This window comes from Melopsittacus undulatus, chromosome 6 (genome assembly GCF_012275295.1).
Source record: "Melopsittacus undulatus isolate bMelUnd1 chromosome 6, bMelUnd1.mat.Z, whole genome shotgun sequence".
Taxonomy (NCBI): Eukaryota; Metazoa; Chordata; class Aves; order Psittaciformes; family Psittaculidae; genus Melopsittacus; species Melopsittacus undulatus.
The window spans coordinates 65,011,592-65,029,204 of NC_047532.1; the positions used below are offsets into that span (position 1 = coordinate 65,011,592).

At 42.1% G+C, this 17,613-nt stretch overlaps 1 protein-coding gene across 1 annotated transcript in view; it reads right to left on the minus strand.

The window, feature by feature from the left end:
- The window catches only part of DPYD (dihydropyrimidine dehydrogenase), a 349,108-nt gene that overhangs the window by 118,955 nt on the left and 212,540 nt on the right, over nt 1-17,613 (minus strand). Inside the window, exon 14 of the mRNA XM_034064349.1 lies at nt 9,383-9,547. Within this exon, the coding sequence (XP_033920240.1) occupies nt 9,383-9,547 (165 nt within the window). The remainder of the gene's footprint in view (nt 1-9,382; nt 9,548-17,613) is intronic.

A 17,613-nucleotide genomic window follows, 5' to 3' on the forward strand; every position in this document is an offset into this window, starting at 1 on the left:
AGCACAAGGTTTAGACAGACAAACAAGTTACTGCTGATTTATGAGTTGTTGGGCAATCGGCTGCTTCAGTGCTCTCTCAAAACCCCAGAACATACTAAATAAACCCAAAATTAAAGATATTCATAGGAAGATGAATTAGCTTGTATTTGCTGCACTTACAAATATGCACATGGATAGTTACCACGCTGACACACAGTCATTTGCTATCCCATGGTAATTTATTGGGATGTCTGTGTTCACATAACAATAGAGCAGGCTAATACCATATGAAAAGGGAAACAGAGGATGCTGCTCTTTGGGTCCTTCTGGCCACCTGATTGCGCATGTTTAGCAGTTGCTACTTAACCTCAATAGCAGGAACAGTTCAGTAGTTTCAAACAGACCATTAAAATATAAAGGCACGGTGAACTAAGATCTAGGGCATGGAAATAGGACAGACACACGAAGTTTGGTGAAGATGACTACGGAAAAGTTTATGATCTTGGTTTTTAACCTCAATGCATAAAAAGGTCAGAATCAGTGCTGAGGGAATAGATGAAGATCAGTTCAGAGCCCACTAAGACTTCTGCTAATCTACATGTTCCTCTCAGTGGATGAGCAAAAAAAAATCCAACATCTTGGAACACTTCATCCCTACATTTCACTCTGAATTTGAGATCTTTCCATAGCCCCCTCCCCAGGAAGCACAGGAGTCTGGGATACTGTCCAGCTGCTGTCAATCACATTGAAGAGCTGGCTCCAATGGTGAGAGATTCCAGCATGTGCCTTTCTTGTCTAAGCTAGAACATGCCTGCACAGAGCCAGCTCTCCTACTATCGACACAGCTCAGATCAGTAAACTCTTTACTTGCTCCTGAACAAAAATAAACAGTTTGATGGTGTAACTGCATCTACACGAGGGTGCTGCCAGGACAGCAGTTAGACGCAGTTGTATTTTTAGTATTCCTAGCCTACATAAGTATGTGAGCAAGACTTTTAAATATAGACCCAGGCTTCATGTTTTTCTTCATTAGAGCTCTAGCAGAATGCCTCCCATGTAAACCACACCAAGAAAGCAAGCGCAGAACATGGGCTACAGGAACAGCACATCCTTACTACTTTGACCAAGTATAAATTTGCTTTCTTCTTCTTATGATTATAATACACATTTCATAAGAGAGCAGAAGCAGGATTATCTACATCAGATACACTTGGTGCCTCATAAAAGACTAATACCACATCCCAGCCAGCACAAATGAATGTCAAAGCTATTGTGCATTTGAAAAGATCAGATTTTGTAATTTACCCAATTGAAAAAGACAAACATGAAGTGAAAACCTGGGGGAGAGGTATTTCGGGGGTACCCATTCTGCACAGGCAACACTAAGGCCAGCAGGATTTTGTCATTCTGACAAAGTTTAGGTTTTCATTTCAGTGCATCATTGACTGTTCCTCACTCTTTAAATGTTGCCCTTTGGGGGTTTCTTCTTCAACACTGCCACAAGGTCGTTTTCTTCTCATCCAATGGCAACTTCGACATCCTAATATTAAAACAATAAGTACCCAGTAAAGGGCATTTCCCAGGGAGTAATGACTGGCTGGGAGGAGTTGATGGCCTGAGGCACTGCTGAGGGCCATTAACCCTGGCTGGTTATTAACGGCCCTGCACCAAGGTTGTTATTGCTATTTTAAGCACATATTTGGGGAGTGAAATGGACATCTTAGTGTACAGATTACTTTTAGCACATGATGCCACTTCTTCCGTTCCAGTTTACAGAGGCCATTTCTAGGAAGAAGGAATGCTCTGCCTGATACCCAGCTGGATTTCACGGACCATTTTGCAGTGCTCCATTGCACGCACAGGAACTTACCAAGCTGAGAAAACAGTGGGGGATTTGAAGAGCTCTTTGCTTTGCTCTCTAAATAATAGTCTGCATAGGAAAATAAAAGGGAATTCAAACCTTAATGAGACAGATGAGCAAAAACATACACCTCTTCAGGTCACTGTCAGCACTTACATTCCAGAAATCTCCTTTTAATCACTGTCTTTCTGTTCAGCGCATTTCCTTTGCTGATGCTCCTGCTTAATGACCATTCCCATCTCTCTTCAAGAAAGGAATTTTTAGCCAAAGCACATCCTGAACCAGTTTCAGCTGATGCTGGCCATTAAGGAGTTTGTGTTTCTCAATACTGGGTCATTTTCTAGGAGACAGTTGGTGAAGTATTTCAGAAACTGCTTTTATTTTCTCCTGGTTCTTACCCTAAGGCTAAAGTTTTAAAGGCACCTTCATAGTCCTCACAAAGCAGTGAAAATTGCTCTTTTCTTGCAGGGATCAATAACTCACTCTTCAAATCAAAAGGGTATTCTTAGCGTATGTACAAATAGTCCTCTGCCTTACTGAGCTGCCTACTATTTGTCAAACCTTAGCTGTGAAAGTAAAACAAACTGAGTAAGTCATGGCTTTGGAACATACATAGGAAGAAAGTACAGTTCGACACCACACAGGTTTCTCCACAAAGCAGTACTTTCCAAGTGCAAATCATAAAAGATCTTCTCACGTTTCTCCTCAAGGTCCTAATTTCTCATCACAAACAGCTGGATCATAGATTGAGGGTAAAAAAATTTCACTGTCTTTACTACATGGCTCTATTTGCAGTTACAAATTGCAATTTCCAGCAAAAGAAACGTGCTTTCTTACAATGAACTTCCCTCAGCTTGATGGCTGGCTTGTGTTAAAACCCCAAAAGTTAACTTTGGGGCAGTTGGGTCCAACCAATATGGTGTCCTGCACCATCATTTGAACATGCATGATCAGATGCTGTCTCTCACAGAGTTTCTTGTTTCTTTGTGTGGGATCACCTGGAAATAAACTGGCATAGTGATGGGTTTTGCTGTCTTCACTCCTCCTTCCCCAGAAATTCTGTATTTGATAAGATTTATCTCAATGCTATTCAGCATTAAGCTGAGATGTTCATAGTGCTCTCTCCTGCAATCCTAGTTTAGTTAGCTTACAACCAATCACTGTATACATAAACTTAGTACTGTTTTATCCTGTGTGCATACTTACATTTATCTGCCTTTAATTTTACCTGGCAATTCATTGGCCAGTCAATCAGTAATACAAGACCCTTCACAACCGCTTATAATCAGCTCTCACTTTTATCCCCCTACAACAGTTAGCATTCCCAGCAAAGTTTATACTCTTGAAATTCCCTCTCTTTTCCAGATTGTTAATTAGCATTTGAAATAGCACAAAACACAGCAGAAATCCCCAGGGAATTTTACTGGAGCTCTCTATCCATTGTGAACACGGATTCTTTCTTCCTTAGCACCACTCCCTATTTCACAGAGTTTCTTCCCTCGAATCTTAGGGAACTTGTTTCAAAGTAAGACCCTACCAAAGGCTTTCACAAACCCAAGCTCAATTTAGCAGCTGAGATTCTCTTGATGTCCCCAAAAACACCTTTTTTGAAGGCAAAGCATACTACAGAACAGGTTTCTTTACTGTTTTTAGGATGTAAAGTCTGGTTTAGGGGCAGTGAGGCACTGGAATGGGTTGCCCAAGGAAGCTGTGAATGCTCCATCCCTGGCAGTGTTCAAGGCCAGGTTGGACAGAGCCTTGGGTGATATGGTTTAGTGTGAGGTGTCCCTGCCCATGGCAGGGGGGTTGGAACTAGATGATCTTAAGGTCCCTTCCAACCCAAACCATTCTACAATTCTATCATTCTGTGTCTGTCACTGAGCATGTATCAGCTCTCTGCTACTTTCTAAGTCTCCAGTAGGGCCACTGTAGCCCACACAACTATAAGACATGCTGATGAAAAGATTTTCCTATGTTTTCTCTCTTTTTCACTGCTATCACCTAATACTCCATAAGTGCCAATCTATAGCACCAGATTTTGTAGCTTACTCCCATCTATCTCTATTAATATTGAAGTTGTATGAACCTTGAGCATTTTTTTATTCCTTGGGGAAAAGGCTTTCCCATGACTTTTTTTGTGACAAGAAAACGTGATCTCAAAGATCCAACACATCAGCGTTTCTGTTACTGGAATCTGTTTGTGTTCAATTCTGCACATAGAAACTGCTGTGCCTACAGGAACGGACAGGCCCTTCTGGTGTAAATCAGAGCCCTGCTTGAATTCCTCCTTACATGTGCCCAGTCATGTGCTAACTCGTGAAAAACTGAACCAGTGCCAGAAGCAATGAGGACACCCTGAGGACAGGGGACAGTGGAAGCTCCCCTGGAATATGCAGAGGTACATTGTTAATGTGGCTGCCCTTCCTCCATGTCAGCTCCATCCTCTTTTCTAGGAAGCATCTTTTTGTTTTCCATCCTCCCACTTCCATGTGGTAAAGGATGAGAAAAATAAGGGAAGGTGGTCATATGCCCCCTGCTCCAAAGCCTCTTCCCTTCCACCTATCACAATAGTCACTGGAAATTGAGGAGTCTTGGCCACTCCACACTAGCTAGGACCAAGTGGTATAGTTCCTGGGCAAGGCAACCAGTATGAGTGCCTTTTTCCAACCTCATCCTCCCTCTTATGCTAGGATTTCCTCTGATGTTAAGCGACCAGGCCTACTGCCAGTTTTCTGTAGTGAAAGGGATCTTTTCCATATGGTGAATTTAACAACTGCTGTGTGGGTTTCTTCACCTCCTACCAAGCATCTATGATGGCTGGCTTTGGGAAGTTTAAGCTGCAGCAATAACAACTTCTGGAGTTTTTTAATATGATTTGTAGATCTGAAATTCAGATAAAGGCACCTCCATATCTCAGCTTGGGGCTCCCTTCCCTTATGCTCTGTCCTTTTCAGTTCACATGGAAAAGCATCTGGGCATCCAGCAAGGGTCCTCTGATAGGCCTGAGAATACATGGTGTGTGTCCTCTCCATGCAAGTCCACAGTACACTGGTTTCAAGTGAGGTCCACATGGGCGCAGCCCTACCTGGTTGTTTAGAAATGGTTTATTCCAAGTTTCTAGGTGGTGTGACTTGTCAAGATGTCTGTGACTTATCACATGGATGGAGAGACACCTCAGTAGGTATCTGGAGTACAAAGCAGTATTTCCTTGTGATGGAAAGGCAAAGCTATCTATACTAGACCAAAGAAGAGATGGTGCTTATGATGCTGACAATCTGATCTTCACTTCTGAACATGACTCCTGCAAAGATGAAGATGAGGGTTCTGCTTTGCACCTCACTGAATTACCTGCATTACAAATGCTATTCCAAATCCCCATGCCTTTCGAATTTGAAACCTAAATGGTAAACCAATCTATAACCTGCTACAACCTGAATCAAGTCAGTGACTGGCACCTGGAAATGGAAATGCTATGTAATGTAAATGTAAATACTCTACACAATAACCCACAGACCTCTGAACACCCATCAGAAGTGAAAGCTGTAATAATGCCTGCAAAAATACACATGCTTTTCCTAACACATCTCATGGGAAAGCCAGCTTTGACCTTCTCCTCACAGTAAAGATGTAAAGTCTGTGTGATTCCTCTGTGTCTTGAAAGGTTTTCCACGTAATGTCCCTTTATTTTTAAGTCTCAAAGGAGTTCTACAGCAGGTTTAGATATTTTGGGCAATGCCTCTCAGGAACCAGATGATAAAGTCTACTACTAGTAGTATACACACACACATATATATATATATATAAATAAATGTGATTCACAGTCTGTAGACAAAGCTGCTGTTAAACCCAGAGCTGGTCCTACACATCAGCTTGATATGTAGGACCCATTTCAGGGCTCACTAATTAACCCTATATGTAAACTATCCAAATGATGACTGTTGCTGTTGCAAATCTCTTTCTGTTATTCAGCTAATTTCAGAAAATATTCCTGAACACTGCATTTTTCTGCACCAAAAGTTATTGCACAGGCATTCCTTTATGCCTGTTCAACTTCAGTTTTCTTGCGCTATGACCTCTTCTTTCCTTCTATGCTCACAGAGTAAACTGAAAACAAATGTGGCTTAATGTGTTACCCCCAGGCCCCAACACCAAACCCAAACAAAACTGGCTGCTCTATTTCACACCTCTACTGTAGAAAACCCTTGCATAACAGAATAACTCCATTCCAGGAGATTTCAAGCAACACAAACCACACCAAACCCCAGAGCTGGGATGCAGGGATCTGTTCTCACATGCTCTGTAGCATGGCTATTCCTGACACATGTTCCTGGGACATTCTGAACAAAAGCCTGGACAGAAACACATCTGTAGCCTTGAAAAGCTGCTCTCTGCTACAGAGCTGTCAGAGAGGCTGTCAGCAGCATTCTGCAAGCAGCAGAACAAACATTAAGATGAGGAGAGTTTTTAGCTTAGTTTTGGGGTCCAAGGTCTTAAAGTTTCTGGCAGAAGACGTTTCCCAGTTCAACACTGAAACACAGAATCAGACCCAGCTAAAAATGTGGTACCCTGGGTACGTTCCCTAGAGTCAAGCAGCAGCATAAACCCATTTGTGTCCAGTTAGGAGGCCAAAAAGTTACTTTTATGTGTATTTTCAGTAATTGTGTCCATCACCTTCTTCCTGACCCCTCAGTTTCTATTGTTATGTAGAAAAGTGACTATTTTCAAACCTTGCTCTTCACAAGGTTGCTCTCCCCAGTGCAAATGCTGAAGAGCTTTCAGGATAATATGCAACCCTCATATGGCCAGCAACTAGGCAGTGTAAATACATAGATGTGCTTATGGGAACAGAAGAACAGATGTCTGTGTGAGCAGGTGACTTAACTAATTCAAATGAGAAAGCTGAGGTATGGTAAGCAAAAGGTTTGGATGAGGAAGAGCAGTGTGTATGTTTTTTCTGATGGAACAAGGAAACACAAAGGGAATCACATCATTTGAACATTTAAGGATAAACAATGCTGAATAACACTGTATATTTTAAATAGTCTCAGCCAAGTCATTAAATAATACCTGACTGAGACACCTGAAGTAGCAGAAAGAGAAAACAATCCCACTTTTAACTGCAAATCATTACAACAAAGCAGCACCTGGTTAAAAATTAAGACTAATCTTGTGCCTGTACTGTGCTAGCATCCATTTTCTGTGTGTTCACGTATGTTTTACTGAATAAAGCAGCAACAGTGATATTAAATCAATTAAATTAAAAAATTCCAATGTGAAACAGCAAAATTTTGATGAGACTTCACAAGCAAAGATACAAAATCCAGATGTTTTCTTTTTCTGCCTTCTCCTCTGCTTGAACCCTTCCAGATATTTCATTCACTGCCAGTGGCACTGAAGCAAGTTTCTGCCGATGGCAGCTTTCGCCCTAGTCCACTTGAAGAGGACTCAGGATCAAAGCTAACAGACAAGAAGACTGGGAATGACTGGCAGTCACAGAATCACAGAATGGTTTGGGTTGGAAAGGACCTTAAGATCATCCAATTCCAACCTCCTGTCAGAGATAACTGCAAGCTATAAGCAAGAACTGGAACTCTAAAGAGCCAAAAGATGAGGCAAGCCACTATAGGGGTGAAGACAGCACAAGGGAGATGCTAGTTCCTGATTTACAGAGGCAATGTATCCCAGTTATGTGACATTACCCACTGAGCTGTGACTGGTGGCCCTGTTTTGCATCACCCCTTGCAAAATTTTGCTTATCTCCTAGGCTTTGTTGGGGGAATTTAGCTGCTCTCTTTGTGTTATGGTTTGCTTCCTCTTAGTGGATCAAGATAGGATGCTGTTGTGGGATCATCTCCTAGCTATTTTGCTAATACCCTTTTCGTTTGTAATATAGATCTTACCTTAAATGACTTGCATTACAGAGCAAAAGTAATTATGGGTACATTTGGATTTGGTTTTAATATTTACTGTAGCAAGGTAAGGCTTTTGTATTGTAATTACTTGTTTCCTCATCTCTGTTTGGCCTTCATTTGAGCAGAAAAGGTCATTCTTAATTAAGTTCACCCAAACAGTTCTCAGAAACTGGTTCTGGTTTTAATCCAACCCATTGAGTTTAAACAGCCTTTCCAGAGGAGGGAACAGAAACTGGGGAAGAGAGGGAGGGGATCTGCAAGCTCTAATTGTACAGACTGTTTCAAAAGGAGCACCAAGCATTTTCTACTCAGTGAACAAAAATCTGTTTCCAATTAGCAACAAATTTGCCATTATGACAGTTTTTAGATGAGTACATGAGCATGTTTGAAACATCCCTGTGTGCAAAGCCAAGGTCTACTGATGGGTGCTGCTTCGCCTGTGCTCATGCAGGCATCACCAACCTCAAAGATGCCACAGCCAACATGCAAGAGCTATACGCACAATCCCAAAGTAGTGAGGGATGATCAGATGATGCTCACCCTGGGAACTATGGAGGACTGGGGGTAATTCATCCCACACAGAGGCTAGGGCTCAGAAAACTCCTGTTTCCCTTTTGAAACTGCTGCTAGTGCTCTTCCTACAGATTATTCTGAAGCCCAAACACAGCAGATAAAGTTACATGAACCTCAGCAAAGAAACACAGTATCCATCCACATCCACATCCATACCCAGCCAAGCTGGGTATCAAACATGCAGCTCTCAATGTTTACCATCAATACAATGTGTTTAAACATTTTAATACTTGCTGATGTCTACATCCAAGAACAAGAAAATACAACAACAACCCAACACCCTCCCCTCAGAACAAACCCTGATTGTCTTCATGTCAGAATACATTCAGGAATGTGAGCTTATTTTGTTCACAGCTGAACCAAGGAGGTAATAACTTCCAAGACAGAAGATCTGGAGGCTCTGGGATTCACAAGAATGACTGAAGAGAATTTTCCTTTCCACTTCGATGTTCTAATTCACTAGAACAATAGCTGAAAACCATTTATGAAAACTATCTGGCACCACTGCTCCCACCTTTGTTCATTACCTTTTAGACAGATATTCCCCATAGCCCAAAAGGCTCTAACAAAACTTTGTCCTTGTAGGGAAGCTAAGTCAGTATCGTTTCTTTTTCTCCTAAAGCTGTCAATTGCTTATAAAAATAATGGAAATACCTTTCACATCTTGATTACGAATGAAAAGAGCAAAGATTCTTTTCACAATGAAACCCAATTCACAACTAAATTGATTATTAGGAGTTACACCTTTAAATATGACCTTAAATACAAAATTATTCACAGCAGAACTGATGAGCACCTATGCTGGGATCAACTCTTTCCCTCGATATTATCTATTGGGATGCAAACATCAGCCTAACGAAAAATCATGACCACTCCCTGGTTCTGCACAGTCATTTCACAGAATCAAAGATAATTTGGATGAGCTTTTCTGTTTTTTAATAACGTCCATGTCAATAAAGCAACTGGCATTCTGTTCAATAAATACTAAATAGGAGAACCTTTACACATCTATAAGCTGGACATTCTAACTAAGCACTTTAGACTGAGTGGTACTTACACGGTTTGGAAAGTCAGCCTTCAATTCGGCAATACTTTTACACCAATACGCTGCTGTTTTCTCGCTGATCAGTTCAATGTTTAGAAAAGAGCTTTGGCCTGGGCCATACAGAGGACCTGAAGTAGTTCCACGCACAATCCTTGGAGAAACATTGGTCACGATGTCCTGCAAAACAGTGGTACCTGTCAGATTGATTTTGAAAAGTGAGGTATAGATCAGTGGTGTCAAGGACATAAGAAGAACATAAATATACAGGTGTTTTAAACATCTACTGTTATTACATTAGTATTTGCAGTGACAGGACAAGGGGTGATGGGTTCAAACTGAAACAGGGCAAGTTCAGGTTAGATCTAAGGCAGAAGCTCTTCCCTGTGAGGGTGCTGAGGCGCTGGCACAGGGTGCCCAGAGAAGCTGTGGCTGCCCCATCCCTGGCAGTGCTCAAGGCCAGGTTGGCCACAGGGGCTTGGAGCAACCTGCTCTAGTGTGAGGTGTCCCTGCCCGTGGCAGGGGTTGGAACTGCATGAGCTTAAGGTCCTTTTCCACCCCAAACCAGTCTGGGATTGTATGTTTGATACACTGGCAATACTTTTGCTGGTGACTGGACCTGTGAACCGAACTTACCAGGAGAGAGGCTGGTGGGCAACACCTCTTGGCACTTCACCTGTATAGTGTAGGACACTGCCAGGGATGGAGCATTTACCACTTCTCTGGGCACCCTGTGCCAGTGCCTCACCACCCTCACTGGGAAGAGCTTCTGCTTTAGATCTAACCTGAACTTCCCCTGTTTAAGCTTTAATCCATTATGCATTGTCCTACTGCAACAGTAGTACCTCTCCTGCATCCTGCAGGCCCCCTTCATCACCAATGAAAGCATAGGATTAAGTGAGATCAAAATATATACCCCAAAATTATGGCCATTCAGATCAATACTGCAAAGCTACAACATTCCCAAAGCTCAATATGAGGGTAGCATGCAACTTTGAAACACACAGTACATACTCACAATGTTGACTTGTTTTGTAGCCTTAATGAAGCCGCAATGTCACCCTGTCTATAGCACCAAAGAACTGTACATTCTGACACTGTTTAAATTGAGAGAGAAACATCGATGGCAAAATGTTCCTTTTGCCAATTTCCAATTAGAAATCATTTTGAGTAAAGGTCATTTATTTCCCAATGTATCAGAATAATTTGTTTAAGTACCCCTCCTCACCATCTTGTCATTTCTAGTGAGATAACATGAACCTCCATTAGTATATAGTAATTAAGGTCAATTTACATATTTTAATTAAGAACCATCCCATATAAAACAATTAGGGTAATAGGCACACTAACTGGATTTCATAACATTTGGACGTTTTTCCAACTAGATAGACAGGAAACCTTAATTAGCATTAATTAGCACTGATCTGCATATGTTTGATAAGGCATACCCTTGCCACAAAAGATTATTTATTCCCGAATCTGCCAAACGCTGCAGTTACAGAGGATAAAGGGACTTTTCTTCACATTGTATGTAAATTTGAGGCAATCTTCATTTGCTTATAAAGTTAATCATTATACAGTAAATATGCACTAACATTTTATCCTGATAGATAATTATATGTCCATTTACATACATAGGAATCACACAAACTAATCTCCCCAGTTCATCTATTTTCAGGCCTAATAAGTCTGGAACACGGACATGACAATAATCCCTAATTTTCCTATTATATTTTCCCTGCATCACAAAAGCTTCACCCCCCTCTCAACAGTTAAGTTCTATTTGTCAGGAAGAAACCATTCCGAACACGTTCTGGATGTGTGCAAACCACGAAGACAAGTACACTGCCCTCACTCCCCAGCCTAACCACAGAAATGGCTCTTTATGCAGAAGACCCACTTCCATCAGTTTGCTCCATGTTATCCACTTGGGTGCTTCCTTCCTTTTCAGTTGCCTCAGAGGAGCTAGTGCTTTGACTTGATCCCAGAAAGCTTTTCATACTTACAGCCAGTGCTATTGCATCATCCAGCATGGTTAAAAACAGCCAATGGCTTCAATGCTGGCAAACAGACCTTACTCCTGTAAACACAGGAATAATTTGCCAACAGATACAGGTTCCTTTGACCATGCTGCGAGAGACCACGAGCTCCCTTTTACCATTCAAAGCAGTCAGAAGCGATGCAGCTACAGCAGTATGGCGCTAAGCCTGAGCCTACAGCCTGGCTGTTGGTGGGAATTATTATCCTTGGGTTCAGTGCAAATGATGGTAAGACGCATGAGGCATGATTTCCATTTCGTGGCTGGCTTGTGTGTGTGTATGCCAGACAATGCCTGGAGCCACCTACAGTACTGCTCGCTATCTTACGACGTGTGTGTTTTGTTCTGCTTCCAGTCTCTCTCATTTTACTACCAGCAAGAATTCACAGAGTGAGATATTACAGCCTAGATTATACATCATTTGGGACACTCACAAAGCCTCGGTCTGCTTCCATGCACAAATACTGAAGTTTTCCTATCTGCCTTGGGTCTCCAGACAATCTTCTCTCTTCTAAGCACAGAGACCCCCGTTTAGACCCTGCAACTGCTGCTGAATCCCCCTGGCTTTGACTCACTCTTTCCCGGAGCTCAGTCACAGCCAACATCTGAGTGACAATTCATCCCACAAAGCTGAATCAGGTAACACACAGGCTTTGCAGCCTGTCTCAAAAGCAGCCATTCTTCCCGTTAATGCCCACGAGAGATACCCAGAGCCGCACGACACAGCAAACACACACAAATCTCTTTTTCTGCATTTCCCCACTCCTGAATTTTCCTTGAGGTTTTGTGAGATCCCCTTTGGTGCTAAGGGACCTTCCATGCCAGCAGACAGCTGCTCCTTCAAATGGCAGCTTCCACTGCCTCTGTGTCCCAGGAACCCTCCACTGCGTCCATGCATCGTTTTATGTTTCCAGACCAAGCTGCTTCTGCTTCCAAAAATCCTTCCTGGCTTTGAAATCCAAATATTACCACCTGGCTGCTTTGCCTTGATTCCTCCCGAGAGGGATCTGCTGTCCTTATTTAAGATCCCGCTCCTCGCTTGCCTCTCCTAGCTCAGCATAAACTAGATGGAGAGAGTCTGTAATGACTGACACGCTGGCACCTCTCCTGTCTCATGTTAGCACATGACAGCCCCAGACACAAGGAGGCTTTACAGTTCATGGAAACACAATGGAGTTTACAACTTAGGTGATGATTCAAGGAATCTGCCTATGTACATACAGAATAAAATCACACAAGTGACAGAGAACTGCCTCTATGAGAGGAGTGTGAAATACCTACACAGAGCTTGCCTCACCAGCATCTCCCTCTTCTGCTTCCTGCTACGGCTATAAAAGAGGGAGAGTTAGGTAAAGCATCTCTTGACTGGGCTTAGCCCTTCAGTCTTGCGAGGGAATATCACGTGGGATCACAGGTCCTTGCACTAAGATAGGAAGTTCTGGTGGCTGGCCAATAGTCACCACTGTCGCCAAACCACGAGGTAAGGCCAGAGCAGCTAAGTTGGTTGGAAGAGATGACCTTTGAAGATCCCGTCCACCCTGAACCAGTCTATGATTCGATGATTAAATAAATTTTAAAATTCACAGTAAAAGGGTTGTGTGCATAAAAAGCCACAATGAGACAGGAACAAGAAGCCTGATGGGTTTCAACCTAGAATCTTTATTTTGACTCAGAGAAAAAGCTGATTGCACAACTGAACACAGACGTCCACTTAACAGAGAATTTCTCCAAACTCCAAAATGAATCAAGTGTCTTTCCTCCCCATGCAATAGAAGCAATAAATAGTCCTTGGGGAAAATAGTACAAAGCTTTAATGTAATCTGAAGACCAAGGATAGAAGACTTTTAATAAAGAGTTACTAGGAGAGAACAAATACCACACTCGAAGACAAAGCTATGTAAAAAATGAGTCAACAAAATATCAGTGTCAAAGGTAAACAGAATAACCCATAGAAAATTAATTCGTTTCATGGGCAAATCAGAGAATCCCAGGCTGGTTTGGACTGGAAAGGACCTTAAAGCTCATCCGGTTCCAATCCCCTGCCACGGGCAGGGACACCTCACACTAGAGCAGCTTGATCCAAGCCCCTGTGTCCAACCTGGCCTTGAGCACTGCCAGAAATGGGGCAGCCACAGCTTCTCTGGGCACCCTGTGGCAGTGCCTCAGCACCCTCACAGGGAAGAGCTTCTGCCTTAGATCTAACCTGAACTTGCCCTGTTTCAGTTTGAACCCATCACCCCTTGTCCTATTACTACAGTTCCTGATGAAGAGTCCCTCTCCAGCATCCCTGTAGCCCCCTTCAGACATGGGAAGCTGCTCTGAGGTCTCCATGCAGCTTCTGTTCTCCAGGCTGAACAGCCCCAATGTTCTCAGCCTTTGTATGTCTTTGTCGTGGTTTAAACACAGTCAGTCATAAATCATGCAGTGACTCTCTCACTCTCCCCCTTTTCTTCCCCCCCAGCTCTTGAAGGGACGGGAAGCAGAATCGAAAGAATTTAACTCCCATGGGTTGAGATAAGAACAGTCCAGTAACTAAGGTATAACACAAATCACTGCTGCTGCCACCAATAATAATGATACAGGAAAAAACAAGGGAAGAGAATATAACACCTCACCACCTGCTGACCGATACCCAGCCCAACCTTGCCCAACCGAGCACTGACCAACACCTACTCCAACCCTGCAGTGAACTAGCCCTTCCAGGTACCTGTCAGTTACATCCTGGGCTGATGTGCTGTAGTATGGAATACCTCTTTATCTAGTTTGGGTCAGGTGTCCTGTCCCTGATTCCTCCCAGCTTCCCCTCCTCCCTGGCAGAGCATGAGACTCACGAAGTCCTTCGTCAGTCTAACATTTGAGCAGTAACTAAAACCACTGGTGTTATCAGCTCTGTTCCCAGGCCGAAAGTCAAAAACACAGCACTGCACCAGCTACTAAGAAGAAGAAAAATGACTGCTACTGCTGAACCCAGGACAGTCTTGCAAATTCATATTGGAAAATCAATGTAGACTTGGGGATTAGGGAAACTGTACTCACTACTACAGTACAGCAAAACAACCTGCTTTGGAGGAGTCAATGCAATGAAAAGAAACACAACAAATGGAATCAAGAGCCAAGTGTGAAGCATGAATATTTCAGTTTCTGAGTTTCTTCTTTTGCCTCAAAAGCTGATTCTTTTCCCCAGGAACAATCGTATCAATCCCTCAAACAGGCCTGGCTCAGGACATTATCCAAGAAAGCCATGTTACACAGACAAAAAGTGCCAATATCCTCTTGCTTTTGGATTCCCCTTTTTTGCGTATGAACAAATTGGGTATTCTAGTAACCTGAGACAGAGTTCATTTGCATTACACATATAGTTGATTAATTGTTGATTAATTAATTAACACACTAAGAAATAAAGACCCAAGGCATTGATCAGGCCCCATTTGCTCTAATAACCCCTGAACTCTGCAATCAGATCATTGAATTCGACACTACTCAAGTCTGATGGGTTGGGAGGTTTCAGACAGCTTCTTAAAGATAAAGCCCAAACACTCAGCAGTTTCTAGCCAGTCACATTTAAATAAAGGTGCGAATCAATACAACAGCCCATGCCTTATGAGTCACTTTAAAACTTAGTTTGTTTCACACTGTCCACACTTGCAGTTTGCCACTGATTTTTGTCTTGGAAAAACACAACCATGCCATTTAAACCGAGAGATGTTCCTCTGTTTGGGCAGCAGGGATATTTTCAGTGTTAAGAGATCAAAAGGGGTGCTCAGCACAGTGTTAGATCATGCAATAATACATTCCTGGTATGTTTCTCCTAAACTAATCAGCAGAGAAATAATTCACATTGTGAATATTAAGGCTGTCATCTGGAGGCGTGGAAGTTAATGGCCCATAGAAATGAATCAAGCCATTCACCTCTCTTCTCAGAATTATTGTTTTAAGGGGAATCAAGAAGACAGCTCTCCATTAACTGAGTTCACTTCTTACTTCTTAATCATGTTGCCTAGAAACTAAAAAAGACATATTTTGGAGACAAATGTATGTAAAAGTCTATGTAAAAGCAGTCTCCCAAGAAGTATACCACAACCTCAAGCCTAGTCAATTAATGTACCTGTAGTAGGTAAATGTACTAAAGAGAGCCAAAAGGATAAATCTGTCTGATATTTCATATCAGAGCTCTGATGTGCTTCTACTGATTTGCAGAGCTTGAAACATTCTTTTTTGGCCCATTTTCCCCTAAATATTACAGCTAATGGTATTTTAATGAACACTTGCAATAATAAGGTTACTTAAGAGAACACACAGGCATTTATAGTTTGAATATGGAAAGAAAATTAATTAATTGTACTTTTTATTAATCTATTAACCAGTTGTACAAATATTCACTCCTGAATTACAGGTGTTCTACACTGGAAATACCTGGGTTTGAATAAGATCTTTGGATTTAAAACCCACATTGAATCATGCTAACGTGACTTCTTCACTCTGAGAAGCTTCTATGAGAGACAGAGAACTTGCCTTGCAGCATTGGCTCCCAAAGTCAGTGAAAGTCACTGCATACTTCAAATTAAGCTTTTCTCATCTTTAACTTATGAAAGCAGACAGGAATTAGTGACCACTGTCAGTTTCTTTTCATTAATATGAGAAAAAGATTTAACATGGTGAGCAGATTACTATTTCTAACAAAGTTAATTTATTTGACCTTCCTTTCTTCTGAGGAGGGAGGGCATTGTACTTGCCAAGTGAGTATGTGTCTGCACTTTCCGAGGATTACTACTTACTACATGTCAATACGAACACCAAGGCAGTCATGCTGGCCTCTTTGTGAAGATCTAAATAAATACCTTATTAAGGTAATCTTAGTCAAACATTTCAAACAGCGTACTTAAAGGTAGCAGACAGTAAACTGCAATGTGAAAAAAGCCCAAATGCTTTGCTATGTTCACTATACCACCTTCTTTACTTGAACAACAAAATGCAGGAGCTAAAATGCAGGTATTTAAGCAAATTATGATGTACTTTTTCCCCCCCGATTTTCAAAGCTGTATTGAATAGGTCTGTAAAGATTTCAAAACATTATACCTATGAAATGGCTTCAGACTTTCTTTCTTAAATGCTTTAATCAACCCCCAGCATCAAGACTGAGTTTTCCCTATGGTCCCCACTAATTATGGTGGAACCTGATGTACAATTTCACCTATGTAAAACTATGGAGGAGAAGGAGACATTGCCTTCTTCTACCTAATACTGCAGTAGTTCAAGCATGCTGGAAGTCTGGCTCAGGGCTGTTTGCACACCCTTATAGAGATGAACGCATCACAGACTTATGTCCTCATAATCCCCTGCCAACTCTCACTCAAGGTCTTGTGATGAGTTGCCTCTTCTGTGACTCAGCTGTCTAGCCAGACTGTGTCTAGTATCACCCCTTCTGGAGCTTCAACCATCTACAAAAGGCAAGTGAAACCTGAAGCAACAATACCACTTCACACAGCACTATTCCTATGAGTTGTTCCTCCCCTTGTCTACTCCATCAGAGCTGAGATGTGTGACATCTCCATAGGGCTCCTTTTCTGAGGCCCAAAGCATCCACTTGCTCTCCTGAATTTTCCCAAGACCAGATATTTTTCCCAGCTGAGCTTTTCAGGCTCCTTTTAACAGGAAGCTAAATCCACAGCAAGAACCTCTACAAACACAAAACAATTGCATCAAGTATAACCATGTGGATTAACAATTCATTTCCATGAAGACTTTATCTGTTTGTTAGAGGAGGATTTTTACCACATAGAGGGAGGTTTACTGGCTCACGGAGCAAGGCATGTAAATTTGCTTATGATATCTGCTCAAGAAGGTATGATGGAGCCACTAGCACCTTCCTATGCACAAACCACTGCTATGTTGCACACAATGCAACCTAATGCTTGTATTTAATGTTTTATTCTAGGGAGGGAACAGGCCAGACTTTATTCTTCCCATAGGAGTACAAAATCTCAGCAAAGTCACTTCCTAACTCTCTCCCTTTTTCCCTCAGTGAATACAGGAGCGTTTTTTAGAAGCTGAAACCACCTTGACAGAAAAACTTATCTCAGACCATCCCACCATGCAGAAACTGCTCTAATCTCTCCGCTACCAGATAGGAGAAATTCAGCACCACAGACACCTTCTTCTTTTCACTGCTTCCGTGAACAAAGTTGAGACCGAGCCCTCTCGTTCCTCT